We start from the raw sequence: 20,966 nt of genomic DNA, 5'->3' as shown, positions 1-20,966 counted from the left end.
TGTTCAAATGTAAATAAAGTTTTGCTTGTTCTCTTCATCCACTAATTTTGTATTTTTATCTACTAAACTGTTGAGTTTGGGCTATTGTGATTTTTTTTTTTTACAAATATATTCTGCTCTGTGCATAATTGCACTCTGACATATTTGTGGAATTTGCATCAATATATATATCCTATTTTATCAGCTTCAGAGATACTGGAGAATCATTTTCCATCTGCATTCCTTTTTCCTTTTTTTTTAGAAGATTGGTAACTTTTGCTTGTCTTGTGTTATCTCCCATTTTATTTTACAAATATATTTAAATAGTTTTGTAGATGTTAGCTACTACCTAAAGTATATGTCACCAGGGCATACAGGTTTGTAGTTTTCTCAGATATTTTAGCATACTGAATTAACATATATCAGTTATTGGTAAGAAGCTTTGTGCTTTTATTTCATTATGTAGTTACTAGAATCAAAGAATGACATCGTGTTACTTAGAAACATAATTTCTCTGGTTAATGCCAGTTTGTTAGTACTTCCTTCCGGAAATAAAGTTTCCTTTTAATAATGAGATCCTATTTAATAATTATCCCAGACTAGGTCCTTATGCTCAGGGTAGAATGGGCTAATAACCTACCTCACAGGGTTGTTGTGAGGATTTTATTTGTTTAAAAAGATGATTGTAAAGCATTTTGCAGATCCAAAGGTACAGTGATAAAAAATGCAAATGTATAATCCTGAATGCGAGTTTAATCAGAGAGAACAATGAATGAACATTTGTGTAAAATTTTCTTATTGCCTGGGCTTTTGAGGGTTCAGTTTGTCAAATTCATTGTTTATTCCTTTTTTTTTGGTCTGAAATAATTGTTTATGTTGAGGTACTGTTTTTAGTTGTTGTTTCCAGTTCTTGAAAGTAGTGTTGGTACTTGTGCCATTCATTGTTTTGTTTGTCCTCATTAGTTGATCGTTGTGTGTTTAATAGACATCCCTGGAGCTTATTCTCCACACTCTGTGAATCCACTCATTAATCACCAGTCACCTTTGGAGATGGGAAAATTACTTACCTGTATTTCTTTTTCTCAGAAAGCGTGCTCTGGAATGGATTCACAAATGAGCTACCCTCCTTTCCTCAAAGAGTAAGGTTTCTGCTTTACAGGATTTTTTCTTGGGTTATTTTTCCTCTCATCTTTTGAATTTGAAAAGAACTGAGGGAAGGCACCTGAAGAAACTACTGACTTACACTCACTAGGGGAGTTCCAAAGCTTGTACTGCTTCTAGGGGGCAGTGTCAATGGCTCTTAAAGCTAGAAAGCTCATACTTGGAGTTGAAACAGGGGCTCAAAGAATCCATTTTCCCAGTGTACCTTCTGAAAGGATAAGTTTCAGGTAAGTAATTTTCTCTTACTATGTGATGTGTAGTATGCTTTTTTCATACTTATAAAAGTGTACAAGTTCACTTGTCCAGGAAAATGGGCAGCTGCAAAACTGATTTTAATGTTGAAAATGTTAGATATTGTGGTTCAAAATATATCGGTAGTTAAGACACATTTGAAATCACAGATTTTTTTCCCCTCCTTTAAATCAACCGCAAAAATATTTGAGAATCTACTTATGTACAAGATATTGTACTAGATACTAAAACTTCCAGGTGTTCTCATTAATCTGGGTAATAACTCCTTTTTCTTTTTTTAAGAAATAAAAAAGCCCCATAATATTCCATGGGCTCTTTCCACTGAGATTTTAATATACATGTCAAGATTGTAGCACTGATAGGTCAGTCAAGATAACTCTGAGAATAAAAGTCCTGAACATCTGTGAATCATAAAAGTGATTTAATGTAATTTCTATATTTAATAAATATTTAGGTACTTATCAGCTAAGATAGGAATGTAAGCTCTTTTAAGGCAAGACCTCTTTTTTCTTTCTAACAATGGTGCCTCTTATAATTCCTTATACACTGTACGCACCTAATAAATGTTTGTTGAATTGAACTAAGTTAGGTACACTCTCCTTAGTTCTTTAGTAGCTCTATATATGGGAATGTTAACAGTGGGTTAGAGGGTATGATATCAACCACTTAAATTTATCCTATATATATTTTTATTATTATTCAGTTAGCTTGTGACATTGTATCCCAGGTTAAGATCAAACTTAATATTATCTTTTAGTGTATATTTTTCTTGAAAACAGAGTTCTTAAAATTATTTTTAAATGGTCCACATCAGACGAAAACTGTTTTGAAGTACAGTAATATTTCACTGATCTTGGAATCAGACTTGACAGTCATAAACAACTGGAACATAACTGTAGTCTTGGAAATAAGCAGAATATTTTTCTTTGTGGCAAATAGCTGTCATAAATTTTATGTACTTTACTCCATAGGAGAATCAAGCCAGAGTTTAATCCAGTTTAAACCAAAAACTTGCCTTTAAGGCAGCAGATTAGAAGTTCACACTGGCCACAAATAGGAAGCTGCAAGAGACAATATGTAATAAAAGTACAGCAATGTTAAAAGCAGCTTTGCAAAACCTCAGTTCCCTTGGAGTTGGCAGTTGTATTATCTGACAGTAAATAGTTGATCCTTAGTTATCAAGAATATTTTAGATGATGTTTTGTATATTCTAAGCAAGCAGAAAAGTGAGTCATGCATCTTAAATTTTTGTCAAAGATGACTAAAATGAAAAACACTGGCAATTTGGAAATTTTTTACTCATATACAACTCCTATCTGCCACATGATAAATGAGATGGTATTGTCCACCCATATTTAGTTTTTCCTTTAAGAGATAAACTTGAAAATGATGCTAAGATTTTTTAACTGCCCCTTTTTCCCAAGTGAATTATCCCAGTAGGTGAGAAGATTTGAGAGAAAGCCAGCTTTATCTTTAATGGTACAGTCATGAAGACCGGCCATCTCCCATGAGAGGATGAAGGTTCATATATAAAACATTGCTCTGGGATAGAGTTTAGATTCTTCAGGCCTATGGTGCACAGCTCTGCTATAGATTACTCTTTATCAAGAATCATTTAACCTTACTGGTTGTCTTTTTTCCCTATTGTAAAATGAAAGGATTTGTTTCTTCCAACTCTAAATCCATTATCTAGTTTTAGAAATTGAATAATATGCTAAATATAATGCATCTTTGAAGATTAAACAACCTCTTTAATCACCAACTTAATCCAGATTGCCAGACTGTAAAGAATGGTGCAGGCACCTGTTTAATATGTGCTAGTCTTAAGAATCACCATCCACAGTTTGTTGCAATTAGCAAAGAATGGTGAGGACAAAATTATGTCAGCGTGTCCTTTGTTGCCCAGTTCTTTTAAGTAGGTTTCTTTTTGTTTTGCCCTTTTGACGCTTTCTGTTTATCTATTTTTGGAAAATGACTATATAAAAGTACTACCTCTATCTGGATAGTACTATCGAAATAAGTCTAGAGGAGTGCACTATTTATTACAATTACTCTTTCTTGCAACTCATTTGTTCTTTAATTAAGGAACCTATATTGACCTTTCTCAAAAAGAAAAAAATTTGACCAAAGAGCAAATACTTGTATTTTTAGGTTGGGAAGACCACAGGCATAAGTCACCTTTACATCTCTGACCTCCATAGATTTCTTGTAATGGAGATTAATCTTTGCTCCAAAATCTAAGCTTTCTGTGGTTTGTCAGATTCAGGTTGTTTGTTTGCATTGAACTGCTCTAAAGAATATTTTGTGTATCCACTTTTCATTATTGCAAGAATTGTAAATGTCTTCTTCACTGACCAAGTATACTTAACCATGCTTCTAACTTTTTAAGCTGTTTTGTGTTTCTTTTTTAATCTTTTATTTTGCTGGTGACTTTACTATTTTACAATTTGGAATACCTCTTAACATTAAAAATGCTGTAATGATTATAATTTCTTTATTACAATAACAATACCAAATTCACCTTTTTTGGCTTATTAAGGGCTCATGGGAATGACTCTCAGAGGCTTAAGCTATGCTTTGCCTTCCATGAGGACTGAACTTATTTTGGTAAACATTTGCTTTTTTAGCTTCTAATTTTCCCTATTTTATTTTGTACATAATATTTGTTTCAAGGTCAAAGGTTCCGTTACAGTTACTATGATGAATCCCAGGGGGAGATTTATAGATCCATTGAACATCTAGATAAAATGGTAAGTCTTCCAGGTGTTGGGGTGTTAATAATAATTTTTCTTCTGCAGTCTCAAACAAGAACTTGAAGAACCTGATATGTTAACATATACAATTGAATAATAGATCTTCCTATTTAACAATATACAAAAAAAATATATTGTAATCATGTAAATATTGATTACAGAATAACCCCCTGCACAGCTACTACAAATATCTTACATCTTAATTTTTATTTGTCAAAGGTTTCGTGGTCATAGTGAGAATAATCAGCATACCTTATGACTTTGAAATTTATTTTTGGCAACTCAGTTTTTTGTGTATTGAGAATACTAACATCATTTTGGTTTTGATTCATATTTTTGTCAATATTTAGAGATTTTTTTTAAAAAAAAGTGCTGTCCTGAGCTCAGTTACTGTTTCAATAGCTATTTGGTTATAATAGATTTTGTTTTGGTGGACAGGTTAAGTTATAGCAAATTTAAAATCAGTTAAGTGGCAGGTGCCACAGAATGTAGTTGTAACAGTTACAGGCTTAATGGATTTTTGCTTTAAAAATAATCAGTTTGGAAGGCTGTTGGGATTTTTTTTTAGTCACCTGTATATGAGGCAGTTCCTTTCTGAATTGATTTACAACTTCTAATAAAGGAGTGAAGTGAAGGAAATTTTGTATATGTATATTGTAGACTATTTTAGACTTCACAGTGATGTAAAAGCAAAGACAACAGCTAACTAAAGGAAAAGATGATATGCATAGGAAGATGTAGCTGTAGAGACAGATCATCTAGTTTGTTTCCTTAATATATAAATAATTTGTATAATAGAGTTATTTATGTTTCATTTTAAATCTTAGACATTTAGTTTCTTAATTCCTTTTAACTTATTTATAAATACATTTCATTTCATTTTGAAATGAGTCTAAACGATATATTTTTAGAGTTTATATTTATATATCACCATGCTTGGCATAATTAATAAATAACTGAAAAGTTACCATTACTTTAAAAAATAAAGGTAATTTTATTTTTCCATTAATTTCTATTATAGTTTCAAAGATAATGTATTAATTTTTGTTGACCTCTAGTTGACTAATTTAAAAATTTAGCTGTAAGTTTCTTTGTCCCCTATTCTTATTGTTTTTTAAAGTACAAAACAATTCTGCATGATAAGCTCTGTGGTTCTGTGAATCTTCTTATGGTGTAAATAAGTTATTCTCTGTCTGGGATTGAAGAGTGTTAGGGATTATCTTTCTCTGAATTTTTATTTCCTTAGATTTTAAAATTTTTTAAGGAGTAGCATATATTGTTATTTCAGTAGCTAAAAGATTATTTAGATGTTTATCTAAATAGTGATAGTATAATCACAAGAGTGATGAAGCAAATGTTAACATTGAATTTTGGTAACATTTTTCTTGCTGTAGCAATCATATCATTTTTATTGGTATTCCTTTAAAATATTTAGATTCCTGTTTTAAATTGGAGCCCGCTGGAGCTTTCAGTTGAGTTTTGGTACCTAGATATTAATCATTCATATAGATTATCACTGAAAAAACAATTCTGTTCAATTTCTTGTCAGGATGTAGCAAAGTGTTTACGTGTTATGCAGAAGCAAATGGAATAATCATAACCTGATATCCATAAATGTTAGTTACCTATAAAGAGGCATGGTCTTTTTAAAAAAGATGTCATTTTTTTTCTTTTTTTCCCAAGTTATTGGTAGGTCTTATCTCTTATTTTGTATGGAGTATAAGAAACAAAAAAGATGAGCCCACACCTTTTAGAAAGTGTGTCCTAAGATGTGATCAGAATAAATAAAACTAGTATTCTAGGGGAGTAACTTATGATAAAAGTTAGAATAGTGGTTGGTTACCAGGAAAAAAGCTTCTTCTACTAAAGGAAACAGGGAAATGGCATTTGCATTGTGACCATGCTGCATGTGTTTGATACTCATTTCATTGTAACAAATGGTCATGTTTGCATTCATCTGAGTTTCCTAAGGCCAATACTTAGAAAACTGTTTATTTCATTTTAGGGATTGCGTCTCCAATTAGGATTATACTATCAATAGGCATTCATTAGCCATGATTAAATGAAAGAGACAAATTTAGCATTTTTTCCATTTAGCTGTGACTTTTCCTTAAAAAAATTTTTAAAATAAACATTAATTGCTCCTCCTGACTCCAGGACCGGTGCTCTATTCACTGTGCCACCTAGCTGCCCCCATAAGCATTAATTTGCAAATTTAAAGAGATTCAATCACTTAAATAAAATTTTTTCCTAATATTAAACTATCATATTAGAGGCAATATGAAATAGTAGTTAGAATGCCAGAATTGGAATCAAGAAAACGTGGGGCTGTTTTGACCCTGGATGAGTCATTTAACCTGTATATGCTTCTCTGTGTGTGTGTGTGTGTGTGTGTGTGTGTGTGTGTGTGTGTGTGTACACACATACATTATACAGTAGCCTATATATAATATAACTCTAGGACTTTAATAAGAAATCATAGAAGGGTTGCAGTAAGCCTTAATGGAGGTTTCTATATTGAGTTACCCATTTTGACATATTAACAGATCCCTTACCTTATTCATGTTTGAAACTAGTGACTCTAAGAGCTTAATCTAATTCTACTTCTGTTAAGCCTGAGTAGAACTAATTCATTGGGAACATTTCTGAGTTATGTCTTCTTTTAGTGGAAGTGGTTTTCAACCTCTCTACTAGGTTTGATAGCCTTTCTAGGCTGTTCTTGAAGTGGTAGAAAAGCAGGCCTGGGTTCAGGAAGACCAGAATTCAAATGTGGCCTTAAACACTTAGTAGCAGTGTAGACCTAAGCAAGTCATTTAGCCTCTGTTTGCCTCAGTTTCCTCATCTGTAAAATGGGGATAATCATAGCAACTACTTCCCAGAGTTGTTGTGAGCAACAAATGAGAGAATATTTGGAAAGGAATCAGTAAAGTGCCTGACATGTTGTAAGTGTCATATGAATGTTATTCTTTTTTTTAAAAAAAGTTTATTTATTTTTAGTTTTCAACATTCACTTCCATAAGTTTTGAGTTTTCTCCCCCTCCTTCCCCTCCCCTCTCCCCAAGACAGCATGCAATCTGATATAGGCTCTATATATACATTCCTGTTAAACATAATAAATGTTGTTCTTGTTAGTGAGAGTTGCCTTTTTTAGGGTTGGGTGAAGGACAGAAGAAAACCTATAATACTTCCTCTCATTCCTGATAAGAGTCTTTTTCTTGTTGCCTATAATTCTCTTGAATTCTAGTTTATGGAGGTATGTGAATCTTTACCCTAAATATGTAATTTCTCTGCCATCCAGCCTTAAAAACTTTTAGAGTTAGGTTTGTGTTATTGTTAATTTCAAACACTGTTCCTATTTGTACATTAAATCTTTTGGGAGGGGGAGGGGGACTGATTCCTTTAGCAATGACTTTAGCAGAATTCTAGTGATTAGAGTGACTAGACCCAGTGGGGTTAGAGATTCAGGAAGACCTAAGTTCAAATCTTTCTTTAGACACTAGCTACTTGACTCTGGGCAAGTCAATCTCTGTCTTCCTCTATTTCCTTATCTGTAAAATGGGAGTAATAATAGCATCTACTTCTCTTTTATTGTAAAAATTAGATGATATAATTTTTTAGTCACATTTATTAAGTGCCTACTATGTGCCAGCACTGTGCTAAGTTTTGGGAATATAAAGGAAAGCAAAAGATGGTATCTCTGTCCTCAAGGAGCTCACAATCTAATGGGAAGCCAACATGTAAGCATTTGTGTACAAATAAGCAATATACAGGATAAATGGTAAATAACCCATGGGACAAAGACACTAAAATTAAGAGGGATTAGAAAAGACTTCCTGTAGAAGATGGCCTTTTAGTTGGGACATGAAGAAAGCTAAAGAAGTCAGGAGATAGAGGTGATGAGGCAGTTATAGCCAGTGAAAATACATGGAGTCTAGGAAATAATGTATTTTGTTTCTGGAACAGCAAAGGAGGCCAGGAGGCGTTGAAGACAAGGGGGGAAGAGTAAGACATAAGAAGAACGGAAATACAGGAAGGAGCTAGGTTTTTGAATACCACACAGAGGATTTTGTATTCCATCCTTGAGGTAATAGAGATCCACTGGAGTTCATTGAGTAGGTTGGGCCTATGCACTTTAGGAAAATCACTTTAGTGTATGACAGGAGGATGACTAGAGTATGGATAGACTTGTGGCAGGAAGACTGAACCAGCAGGATGGACTGTGCATGGTAGTTGCCCCTGTGTGAGATGATGAAGTCTTGCACCACAGTGGTGGCAGTTTCAGAATAGAGAAGGGGGCATAAATGAGAGGTATACGCAAGGTTAAAATCAATAGGCTTTGGCAATAGATTGTATGTGAAGGGATGAGAGATAGTCAAAGATGACACCTATATAGTGAGCCTAGAGGATAAGTGGTGCCCTATTTGCAAACCTTAAAATACTATATAAATCCTAGTTATTGTTGTTGTTATTAATTGCAGGTGACTTAGAGATCCAATTTCCAGTTTATCATTAATTTCTTTTTATGTATTCCCTCCTGTTTCTGAAAAAGAATTTGAGGGGCAGGTTTTAACATTGAACACAATATGAAATAGCAATTAAAAATAAAAAAATAACAAATCAGTAAAAGGGAACAGAGAAATAGAGTATGAACTTGAGATGAATTACTCTCCTCAGTTGAATGTTGAATTTAGCTCTGAATTTCTTAGAAGTTAAGACAAAAAGGCTACTAACATCATATTATATGATTATAATATCTGAGAGATGGGAGAAGATGCCCCCTCATCCAGCCTATACCAGAACAAGAAGCTTCTTTGTAACTGACATGACAAAAGTCAGTTCATCTGTAATGAGGGAGAAATTACTGCCTCCCAACGGAATCCCTTCCACCTGTAGATAGTCCTAGTTGTTAGCTAGTTTTTTCTTAAATCAGGACAGGCAGAACAAAACTGCTCATACAAGACATCCTTTCTGACATTTGAAGACAGCTAGCTTCTCATGAGCTCTTGTTCTTCTAATATCAAACATTTTTATTTTCTTCAACCAGTCTTATTCTGGCATGATATTGAGGCTCTTAATCATCCTGGTTGCCCTCCTAGGTGCTCTCTAACTTAATAATGTCTTTCCTAAAACTTTGTTGCCTGTAACTGACTGCTGTACTGGAGTTGTGGTCTGATGAGGGCAGAGTATAGCAGTACTCTTACTTCCTGAGCCCTGTGTGGTATTCCTCTCTTAATGCTCCCTAAACTCTCATTAGCATTTTTGGCTACCACATCTTGTCATTTACCCATATCGATCCTTCAGCCCTTTAAAACTCCCAGATTCTCCCCCCCTCCCTTTTTTTTGATGAGCTACTGTCTTTCCACATCTCTTTCATCTTGGATTTTTAAAGTTGATTCTTTGACCCCAAGTGGAAGACTTCACATTTATCCCTGTTAAATTGCATCATATTAGATTTGTTGACAGTTTCTTGAATCCTGTAATCTGTTGTATTACTCATAGATTTTATTTTTGTCTCTTCAGCAAATTTAATATTTGCTATCTATACCTTTGCCAAAGTTTACGGGTAAAAATGAAAAAAGATAGTGTGGTATAGTGGAAAGAGTGTCGTATTTAGAAAGTAGAGACTTTGAATTTGAATGCCAGCTTTCCCACATATCTAATGTAACTGACCTTCGACAGGTCACTCATTCTCTGGTCCTCAGTTTACTGATCTGTAAGATGAGAGAATTAGACTAGATTATATCTGAAATTCCTTTTAGCTAAAATATTTATCCTGTATTGAGCAACACAGGGACTGAGTAGAACTCTAGATTACTCTATTAGAGACCTTCTTTCAAGTTGATATTAAGCTATTAATGATAATTCTTAGGGTCTGGTTATAAATCTACTTAACTGTACTATTGTTTACTTCATATTTCTCATCATTTTTTGACAAAGCATGAATATTCACCTGGAGAGACAAACTTGTTTATCTTGAATTCAAAAAGGAATTTAATAGCTTAAATTATCATATAAAGATAAAGGGCATTGTGTAATATTCTCCGTGTCATTGTTTAACATTTTCCCCTTTAACACCTATCTCCTGTGAAAGTTAAAGGAATAACCTTAATTCTTACCATAGCAAAGGTGTTACTGTAGGCATCTAAGATTTAGTCATCCATTGTTTTTTGTTAATCTTGGTTAATATACAGAGATAAGAGCTTAGAGAATCAGAACAATGATTAGTAAGCATGTCTTATGTTTGCTTTTATCTGAGTTCTCAGGTAAAACTTAGTCTAGTGTCTATTTAATCTTTGATTAATATATGAAGTACTGATGTTCTAAGTTGTTGATGAGAGATAGAGCTGTAATTATTCAATACCAAATTTGCACAAAGCAGAGTTGACTTTGAGTTACAGGTTTGACTTGTATTTTCTTCCAGCTAGAGGACTAACTTATGCATGGAAGTAAGCAATAGGAATGACCTTGAGTTGGGCCAGTATTTCAGTCACATTTGTAAATCTTAAAAAGATAATAATAAATATGTGAGCTGGTAATAAATGAATATTTAATCTTCTTAACCATTTTGGATCATTTGAGAGCCTAAAATTCTATACCAAATTAAAGTTCTAATTTGTCCTGAAAAATTTTTAGGACCACTTTTACCAATTGGCTGCCTCCACTATAAAATAACTATAGCTTGCTATCTATAGAATGTTTGATTTTGATTAGAAATGTACTCTCAAATAGTTGAATGAATTAACCTGTTGCATGGGGTTATTTAGTGTGTACTTAAATACTTACAGTGTTTGTGATTTTGTCAATATGAATACTTTCCCTACTTAGTATACAGTCTTCAAGAATTGCTGGGGCTAAAAATTTTCTTAGCCCATCCATTGGGTGAGCTAGACTGGTGAGGTGTGTCTCTCTGAATTTAGCTAGGTTAATCCTTGGACAATAGACAGTGGGATAGCCTTTATCTGAAGCCTTTTAGATACTGTTGGAATTTGCACTTGACTTGTTTACACCAAGAACCCAGAGTCACATCCACATAGTGCTGAGGCATCAAAACAGGATGTTAGAGAGAGAGAGAGCTATTTATTATTAAGGTCCATCGATCTAAACGTTGGAGAAAGTCTAGCCAAAAAGAACAATTTTGGTTTTAGTATAATTTATGCTTAGCTACTCTCTTTCTGAAAATAGTTGGCCAACAAGCTTAGCTTCTTATGTTTCTTCCTGGTTCAAGGTAATCAAACCATGTCATTTGTGTAGTGCAGGATAATTCTTTTTTTGTTTGATATAACTGAAAGAGAGGTACACCTAATTAATTCATCCTGTAACTGTACCAGATTGTTTAAATAGAAGTCTGTGACAAGCCCTGCTATTACACCATTTGGGAATGAAATTTCATTTACATAAAATTATTCCCTTATACTGAAATTTTAGAAATATAATATAGGCTTTGAAAAGAAGCATTAATCTGCCCTGGAATTTAAAGCAACATTTTATAATTAAAATCACAGGCAATTTCTTACTATGGGATCCAAAGATGATTAGAGATGAGTGAAAAATCTTACGTTGTACCTATACATTCATTTAACAAATATTGAGGGGCGGCTAGGTGGCACAGTGAGTAAAGCGCTGGTCCTGGAGTCGGGAAGACCCGAGTTCGGTTCTGGCCTGAGATACAACACCCACACAAAAATACTAGCCGTGTAACCTTGGGCAAGTTACTTAACCCCAATTGCCCTCCAAAAGGCAAAAAAAAAAAAAACAACCCCAAAAAACCCCAAATATTGATTTTATCTCTTTTATGTGTAATTCTCCCCCAACAAAATTAAATTCCTTAAGGGCAGAGACTTTCATTTTTGTCTTTATTATCCATAGCTTATAGTAAATGCTTAATAAATATTTGTTGATTGAATATAAAATCATGCTGGGGAGCACAAGGAAAAATATAGTATAATCTTTTTTAGAATCTAATCAGAAGGAAATAACTGTATAAAGTAGTATTATATGAAACAGCTGTAAAGGATATACAAAATGCTCTCCATAGGAGAAGATGGAGAGATTTCTTTTTAACTTATATCACTTAAATAATGGTACAGCTAGCAGAGAAGTCAGGTATAGTAGAAAATGCAGGATTTAGCATCAGAAAATCTGGCTTAGGATCCTCAAACTTATTGTGTAATATTGGAACCTAATTCTTTTCTATAAAAGGGAGTTCATCTAGAATAATCCTGTAGAACAGTGTAGCAGTTATCATTTGTGAAATGATAACTGCTTTAAACCTGCTTGCTCCTCATGTAGAATTTTAGATGAAGAGACCTAACCCAGCAATTTGTTAGAAGAAAATTGGCTTTGAGTTTGGTGATTGACTATATCCAAGGTGAGCATGACCCTCTAATGAAATTGTAATATGAAATATAGAGGATTTCCCTTAGGGCGAAAGAGTTGTATCTTTATGCTTTTGGAGTTATCCGATTCTGTAATTGCTGGTTGATACCATAAATCGGACATATGTAGATAGAGTTGTCATAGAATAGTTTGTCTTATAATAGGAAAGTTTGTGTACTTCATAAGTAGAGCTTTTAAGAGGGGGAAGTATATGACATGGAACCTGCCAGCACGGAGAGAGTGGGGTTAAGTTGTAGGGGAGGTCAGCCTCAAGGCTGGAGTCATGAATCAAAGAGATTTGAAGAAAATTATATCCAGGAACAGGATGGTTAGTATTGTTATCTTTAGTTCACCTTCCATAGATGGGATGAAATTCCTAATAACATAAGTTCTCCAGGGGAGAACTGAACAGAGGGAGACAGATTGATTGAAAATAATATCAGATGAAACTCTTATGTGGTGACAGTTGGAATTAAGGCACTTGCTTTGAAGTGTCTGAAATTTGCCTACATATCCTACTATTAATCCTTAAAGAAAAATGTAAAAAGGTTTAATTTGCTCCCAGTACTCAAGAAAATGAAAAGCGGAAATCTAGTATATATTGTAGTTTTCACATATTTGAGGGATTCTGAATCAAGACTATTATTAAAGGATGTCGAAGGTTCTGCCATTTGAAAAATGGAGTAAGCTAACAGAGTTGTGGACATCTCCAACATATTAAAGATCCTACTTGAAGTAATCCCAACTCAAATCATTATCTCTTTAGTTTACACAAAAGTAGAAAGTTGTGAAGTACTTATTTTTTTGAAAATTAGAATTCTCTTAAAGCTATTCCTTGATGGGAAGATATATATGTATAGAAGCCATATGTACTAATATAGATTAGTAATAGAGGCCAGTGTAAAATGAATTCAAATAAACTTAGTTAAGAATCTTTTATTATGCCTCTCATCAGAAATTCCTTATTCAGGTCCTCCTGCTTATTTTCCAAAACTGAATTTGTTAAAGACTTCTATTGGGTGGTTCTTCCTGGAAATGAATTCCTGCCTGCCTCATTCTTAGTTTATTTATTTATTTTTAAAGCAGTCAGGGTTAAGTAACTTGCTCAAGGTTACATGGCCAGTTATTTCTGGGTGTGGTGCTGAGTATCTGAGCCCAGATTCGATCTCCAGGTCATCCCGACACTGGAGCCAGTGCTCTTACTCGCTGTGCTACCTGGCCGCCCCTCATTCTTAGTTTATTGCTGATTGAGAGGCTTGGTCAGTGAATGCTAGATAGTTCTGTAGGTTGGAGAATGTGGTTTTTAGATGTTTCCATATAGGGTTATGGAGACTGAATGACTATACATATTTAAAAAACAAACAAATAAAAACCCTCCTGTATTTTCACTCCAGAATTTTCCTTAATAGTGAACTTTTGTTTCTTTCTTGAGTAGAAATTTTTGTCTTCAACCATACTTAGTTGCCAAGAGTTAATTTTTTTAGGTGTAAGGCAGACCTAAAAAATTTCCTGTTGTTCAGGTAAAGGGACCTAAACACTCTGGAGACAGTGTGCAGTTTGGAGTTGCTAAAATGGTTTCTATGGCTTTTTTTAAGTTTTACTAGTCAATTGCTAATTTAATGATCCTAGAATATGTAACCAAAATTACATAAATGAATGCTCTTATGTTACTTATGATATCATTAAATTACAATCAAATTGTTTAGATCATGGGTATCTTTCTTTTTGGAGGAGTCTGTTTTCTAAGATGACAATGTGTTTTATTTTGTAAATTATAATAAGACTTGGCATTTCAGTGAAATCCATCTAGCTTCAGGGATGCTGCCAACTTCCAAAACTGCTTTCTTGCTGATCATGGTCACTTGGTCAGTAGAAGGTATTGGTGGTGACAAAGAGGCTTAGACCCTTTCTCCATAGCTAAAGCAGAACTGTTGTAAACATAGTTCTGTGGAAACACACAAAAATGTTTTTAAATTATAAAATTTTGGACATTAGTGTGTCCTTTAAGCCATGCTCCAAATTTTTATAATCTTATTGTGCTGCTAGAAAATTTTATTACATTGTACAAGATGCCATAGTATAAAAATCAATAAAATTTTGAGATAAGTTCAGCTTTTTCTCATCCTTTTAAAATTAATATATCTCTTTTATTTTAAGCAATTGGGGTTAAGTAACTTGCTCAAGGTTACACGGCCAGTTATTTCTGGGTGTGGTGCTGAGTATCTGAGCCCGGATTTGATCCAGGTCATCCCGACACTGGAGCCAGTGCTCTTACTCGCTGAGCCACCTGGCCGCCCCTAAGCAATTGGGGTTAAGTAACTTGCTCAAGGTTACACGGCCAGGTGTTTCTGGGTGGGTGCTAAGTGCCTGAGCCCAGGATTCGATCTCCAGGTCTTCTCAAGACTGGAGCCGGTGCTCTTACTTGCTGTGCTACCTGGCCGCCCCATTAATATATCTCTTAACTATAAAATGTCATTATCCCAAAAAGTTTATTAATTTCATAATTGGGGGAAAGATTACAAATATATTCCATGGAAGAATAAATTACATAGTGGGACACAAAGGGGAAGAATAGATAGGAATACAAGCTAGAACTCTCAGATTTTTGATTGATTGAAAAAAATGGTTAGCCATAATTTAAAAAAGTATGTAGTGTTAAACAAAAGTCATGACTCTCTAAGACATGGGTAGTAAGTAACTTGATTTATTATGGGAGAAAGGCACATGCAGTGGGAACTCCTGATTCCAAGGAGCCCACCCTAAAGACAGAGCCTTGGATATTTATGAGGTACAACAAAAGGGGAAGGTCTCAGGAGACGATAATCTCCTTCCAAATGGAAGTGGCATCGGAGGAGGACGAGGAGCAGTAGGGAAGAAGTGTGAAGGGAGCAGGAGGATGTGGGAAACTAGGACCATGGAGGGAAAATACTCTGCTTATTTGAAAGGGTCCCAGTTGCACAGTTTACCAGTCTGGGTAGACTGGCCAGAGCCAGGCTTGTAGCTGACTTGACTTCCAGGACTGAAAGTTGAATAGAGTTAAGTTGCAAAAGATCACTGTTACGTTATTTTGGTGGGAGGAAGGGGGAAGGGAAAGTAAGGCAACTTAAGTTCAGGGGGCCTCTCCACAGAAGATAATGAAGGGCTTCTTGTGATATAACTGATTATGATTTGAAAAAAATATTTTTGTAATTGAAAAATACTGTTTGAATACCTATTGTAACCAGATCGGAAGGTATAGTGTAACACTGATTTTGAGAGCTGTAGGTGACTCATTTGTAAATATGAATGTTGTTTTAAAATAGTTCATAAATAAACAAGTTCGGTGTGATATTTTTAAAGCTATTTTTAGAAGTACAGGCCATTGTTTCATTGCAGCATATTACAACCTTTTTAGGTTCAATATATTGTCCTTTCTTCTGTCCATTTTGTGCAGAAGGTACAAGTTGGCAGTGACATTTGGCAGTTCTTTTTCCCAGTACAGCAATGCAACTTGATAATATATTTTATATTATCATTTATGGCACAAAAATTTTTATAGAGCTTTCTTTTTAAGGTAGCTTTTCTATAGTTCACTACTACCTTAAGAATTTTAAAAAGTAATTGTTATAGAAATTTATTAAGAATCTCAGAAATTAGAAGAGACTTATTCAGTCCTCAATTCTAGCTTGTACCTGAGCATGAATTACTACTTTAACATTCTTGACCAAAATGATTATTCAACATCCACTTGAATACTTTCAATGAAGGACAGTCCATTACTTCCCAGAGTGGCTGATTCTGTTTTTGACTGTCTCTCATTGTTGGGAAATTTTTCTTTTTATCAAGCCAGATCTACTTCTTTTACATTTCTACCTGTTGACCCTCTCTCTGAGTTTAATATGGGGCCTATTAAGTTAAATTCTTTATTCTTCCATATGACAGCTCTTAGGTAGCTTTGAAGGTAGCTGTCATGACTTTGCTAAGACTTTTCTTCTCTGGACCAAACATCCTCACTTCTTTTTGCTTATCTTCATATTGACCTGTCCTTCAGTTCTCTCAGTATCCTAGTTGCTTTGGATGCTCTCTACATTAGCAATTTCTTCCCTTTTTTTTTTGTGGGGAGGGCAGTTGGGTTTAAGTGACTTGCCCAAGGTCACACAGCAATTTTTTTTTTTTTGTGTTAAGCGTCTGAGGCCAGATTTGAACTCAGGTCCTCCTGGCTCCAGGGCTGGTGCTCTCACTGTGCCACCTAGCCTCCCCTAGATTAGCAATTTCTTTCCTAAAGTGTGACTTCCAAAACTGAACACATTACTCTCAATGTGATCCAATTAGGACAAAGTTTAACTGGCCAGCCATTTCCCTTATTAATGTAATCTAGCACAAGATTATATTAGCTTTTGTGGCTACAGTCTACTGTTGACTCATTGAGTTTTCAGTCTGCTAGATTTTTTTCACATAAGCTGTGAAACTATATCCAGAGGGGGTGATTATATCTTCCCATACTAGATACAGCTTATTAAAAAAAACATCAACCACCACCACTGCCACTAATACCAGCACAAAAAAACCCAAGTGTTCACGTCTCTATAAAATTTCATCTTGAAAGATTTGGTCCTTTGTTCTAGACCTGGGGATTGTAAACTGTGGCCCAAAGCTTGGCCCACTTGTTTTTGTCCCCTCAAATCTAAGATTTAAGGTCTAAGGTTTTTTTTTCCATTTTTAAATACAAAAATGTGCAAAACAGATCACAGGCTAGATGGCCCAGGTTTGGCCCTAAGACTGTAGTTTGCTGACGCCCTGTTCTAACATGTCAAGCTCATTTATCATCCAACATTGGAGCTATCCCCTCTTGAAAAAAAGCAGAACATAGCCCTTCTTCTCATCCATATAAATATAAATACATACATATATATATCCCATTTAAAACTGTAAAATATATGTTAATTTTAATGATTTGGTAAATTATTTAAATTTAAGTCTGCTATTGTATATGTAACATGAGTAGACAATTTTTATAATTTTAGGTCTTACATCTGAATACTCTTGAAAGTGTTCCACTACTGGTTGCCACATGATTGTTACATTTGGGGAACTTAATTTTTCCTTCAGATAATTTCTGATTCAGTTGGCAAGAGTTGGCCTTGTCATACATATATAATATAGAGAAACAGTGTTGATTTGTCTTTGTTGACACATCAAGTTCAGAATTTGCAGCTCTTAATGTAAACTATTAATATATAAAATATATTCAGCTAAGAATACCACAAGAACATTGGCAATTCAAGGTTCTCCCCCATGTACTGTGAGTTAAGGAGTTTACTTTCTGGGTTATACTTTGCAAAGGTATAAAGGACTTAGTTTTTGTATCAAAGTAAGCCTAAGCTGTCTTGATGATGCTGCCACAGAGTAGATTGTGGTATGAGATTTTTGTTGTGTATGAAGGAAACTTCATTCCTCAGAAATGAATGGATGTGGACACCTTTTAGTATGTTTTACACTGATTTATATTTAGAGAATTGAGATTCCCTATATTCCAGATCTCTGGAAAGTTATATGTTTGTCTGAAATTGCCAGTCATTGATAATGTTTTTTTTTAAATAGAATTTTATTTTTTCTCAATTACATGTATAGACAATTTTTAACATTCTTTTTTTAAAAAAAATTTGAGTTCCAATTTTTCTCCTTCCCTTCTTTACTTCCACTCTCCTTAAGATGTTAAATAATTTGGTATAGGTTATATATGTGCAATCATGTAGAAACATATTTCCATATTATTCTTGAAAAAATATTTTGAGGGTAGGAAAACTTTCTTAAACCATCATTTTGTGATATGTTTTCTTTAGTGTCAAAAATAATTTTGATAATTGTATTGAACTAGTTGTTGAAGGGCATGTGATTCCATAGCTGTTTTTTTTTTTTTTTGCAAATGCACTGTGTTCAGTTTGCTGATATTTTGTGATCTCGTTTTGTTATCTCATGAGGATTTTTTAAAAAAAAAATTACATAACCTGTGAAACTCAGATACTGGCAGTTTACTTTGAGACGGTAGCTATATTTGCCAAAATAAATAAACAAAAACAGTACATGTAAGTTTGTATTTGCCAAACAATAGGTCAATATGATTGTAATGACTTAAGTATTAACAGGTAAATTGCACATCCAGTTTATTACAATTTTGTCTCAGATTCGGTCTTATTAATATTCCAGATATTTTTCCTCAATGCTACTATGGTTTAACCAGTGTTCAGTCATTATGTATCCTCCTGTTTAATCATTTTCTTCTCTTATTTTATAGCTGCACATTTTTCTATGTGAAAGTGTGATTGGATTGTTCTGTTCCTTATATTGCTTTTATAAAACAAAAATTTTGCTTTACTTTTATAAAATGAAGAAATAAAACAATACTGCTTAAACTGCTTTGTGTTATTAAGATTGAAAATTGCACTAACCTCATCATAACCTTCTTTGTTATAGAATATATTTCCGTTTAAGGCAAAGACCTACAACTATATCCAAAGGGGCTTAATGAAATGCAAAAAATAACCTTTCAAGGTGTTCCTCATAGCATAGATTGCCAAGGCCAACATTACAATAAAAGTTGAGATGTACAAAGAATCTTTAGTATGATTATGAGATAGAATACTAGTTAGAAGATTCAAGAGATCTAGTTTAGATGAAGACAAGATATTTTGCCCTTTTGGCCTTAGTTTCTTTATCCTTAAAATGAAATTTTCTTCTATATGAAGTCATCTCCAGATCACTTCTGTTTGAGTTTGGAAGCATTGTGTAACTTTTTTGTTATAATTTTATGGTATAAGTTGTGGTTTGTTTATGTTGAGTTTAAAAGTAGTTAGCATTTTCTGAATTCACCCAAAGTCCCTGGAAAATGGTGATTGAGAAGCATGCATAGGTAAACTACCTTGGAAGAAAACTGTTTTACAAAAACAAATGCGCACCATACCTATTCTTTGTTCCACTGATTTTACCTCCCTTATTTATGTTATGATTATATATAGTTCAATAAATTGTTCTCAGATATTTTATATAGTTCATTTAATTAAATTATTCCATGAAATGAAAGCAAGCATAAAGTATATTCCAATGAACTTTTAGTTCTTTCTTGATGTAATTTCTTAGCTACCTTTTAAATTTCTCTTGACATATTCTGATCTAGTTTACTGAACACCTAACATGCATTTGACATAAAAAATAAAAATGGATGGTAAAACATCCTTTGGATTAGTCTGGACCTCATTTCAATTATCTTATTCAGATTACTAGCAGCAAAAGTTGTTAGTGTCCATATATAAGCAGGTGATTTGATGAAGTCACATATAGTAGGAATGGCGTAGAACTGAAGTCAGGAGAACTAGGACCTTAGGCCTCAGTTTTTTCATCTTTAAAATAAGCACTTGGACTACATGGACTTCTATAGTCCCTTCTAGCTCCAAAATTCTATTATTATTTATATTAAAGATTAATGGGAGCAAGCACTTCGGTTTTCTTTCCTAGTCGTCAGCCTGGTGGATCAATAATCTACCAAACATTTGCTAACCACGTCATGTGCAGAATGCTGCTGTCTTAGATAATTCTACATTAAATAGATGAAGAATCACTCTTTGAAGAAGTATAAATGTTCGAAACCTCTTTCTATTTTTTGTTTGTGAAAGAGTTAATTTTTTTTGCTTCCATCAACCTTCTGTGAATTTTACCTTTTTTAAAAATAACTCTAACCCACTAATTTAATTCATAATTACTCCTTTTTCTGGTTCCCCATCATTTAACAGCAAATCCTTTGGCAAATGGTCTAGTCTGTTTAATTCCTTAGGGATTGTTGTTGCTATGTTTACAGTGTTTTTCGTACTTTGGGTGTTCAGAAAAATGTTATGTAAATAATAAAAGGTTGTAGTAAAAAATGTTCAATTCTGTTGTTCATGCAAAAGAAGAATGGTGACATAGATATTGAAATATTGCAAATAATTTAAAATTTTATATTTAACTTTAGAATGCATTGTAGTATTTGCCCAATAAGCAGAAAAGAAAACTGAAGTATACTCAGGAAATATGAACAATCCAGAGTTAGAAACATGGCATTGACCAGAATGAAAAAAAAAAATGGCATTGACCAGAATAAAGGATTAAGATATTCTTGTAGATTACTGCATAGGTAATTGATAGTTGAGTTTAAGAGATATTACTCTAATTTGATATTTCGCTAAATTTATTCAGTATGTTTTCTTTAATTAATTATGATGCTTAGCTATTTAAAGGAACATTTCCCACATCTAATTAAAAGTAAAAATGTTTTCTTTTTTTTTTTTTCAGGGCATGAGTATTATAGAACAACTAGACCCTGTATCTTTTAGTAATTACTTGAAGAAATACCATAACACAATATGTGGAAGACATCCCATTGGGGTGTTACTAAATGTGAGTACCCAAGTGAAACCTTGATGTTAGAGTTTG

At 33.7% G+C, this 20,966-nt stretch overlaps 2 protein-coding genes across 2 annotated transcripts in view; one reads left to right on the top strand and one right to left on the bottom strand.

Annotated features, from left to right (window-relative positions):
* SLC30A6 (solute carrier family 30 member 6) overlaps window positions 1–17,802 on the bottom strand; it is a 388,867-nt gene extending 371,065 nt beyond the window's left edge. The window contains exon 1 of the mRNA XM_069072155.1: window positions 17,792–17,802. The gene's annotated coding sequence lies outside the window, so the exon portion shown is untranslated. The remainder of the gene's footprint in view (window positions 1–17,791) is intronic.
* Window positions 1–20,966, top strand: part of MEMO1 (mediator of cell motility 1) — a 157,974-nt gene that overhangs the window by 115,722 nt on the left and 21,286 nt on the right. The window contains exons 7-8 of the mRNA XM_069072158.1: window positions 4,066–4,142; window positions 20,826–20,930. Coding sequence (XP_068928259.1) covers window positions 4,066–4,142; window positions 20,826–20,930 — 182 coding nt within the window. The remainder of the gene's footprint in view (window positions 1–4,065; window positions 4,143–20,825; window positions 20,931–20,966) is intronic.

The sequence above is a fragment of the Petaurus breviceps genome, unplaced genomic scaffold, assembly GCF_028583685.1.
Source record: "Petaurus breviceps papuanus isolate PSGF00001 unplaced genomic scaffold, PetGlider_PUasm1.0 90845, whole genome shotgun sequence".
NCBI classification, from domain to species: Eukaryota; Metazoa; Chordata; class Mammalia; order Diprotodontia; family Petauridae; genus Petaurus; species Petaurus breviceps.
The sequence above is the reverse complement of the archived record's forward strand: the minus strand, read 5'-3'. Positions and strand labels throughout refer to the sequence as shown.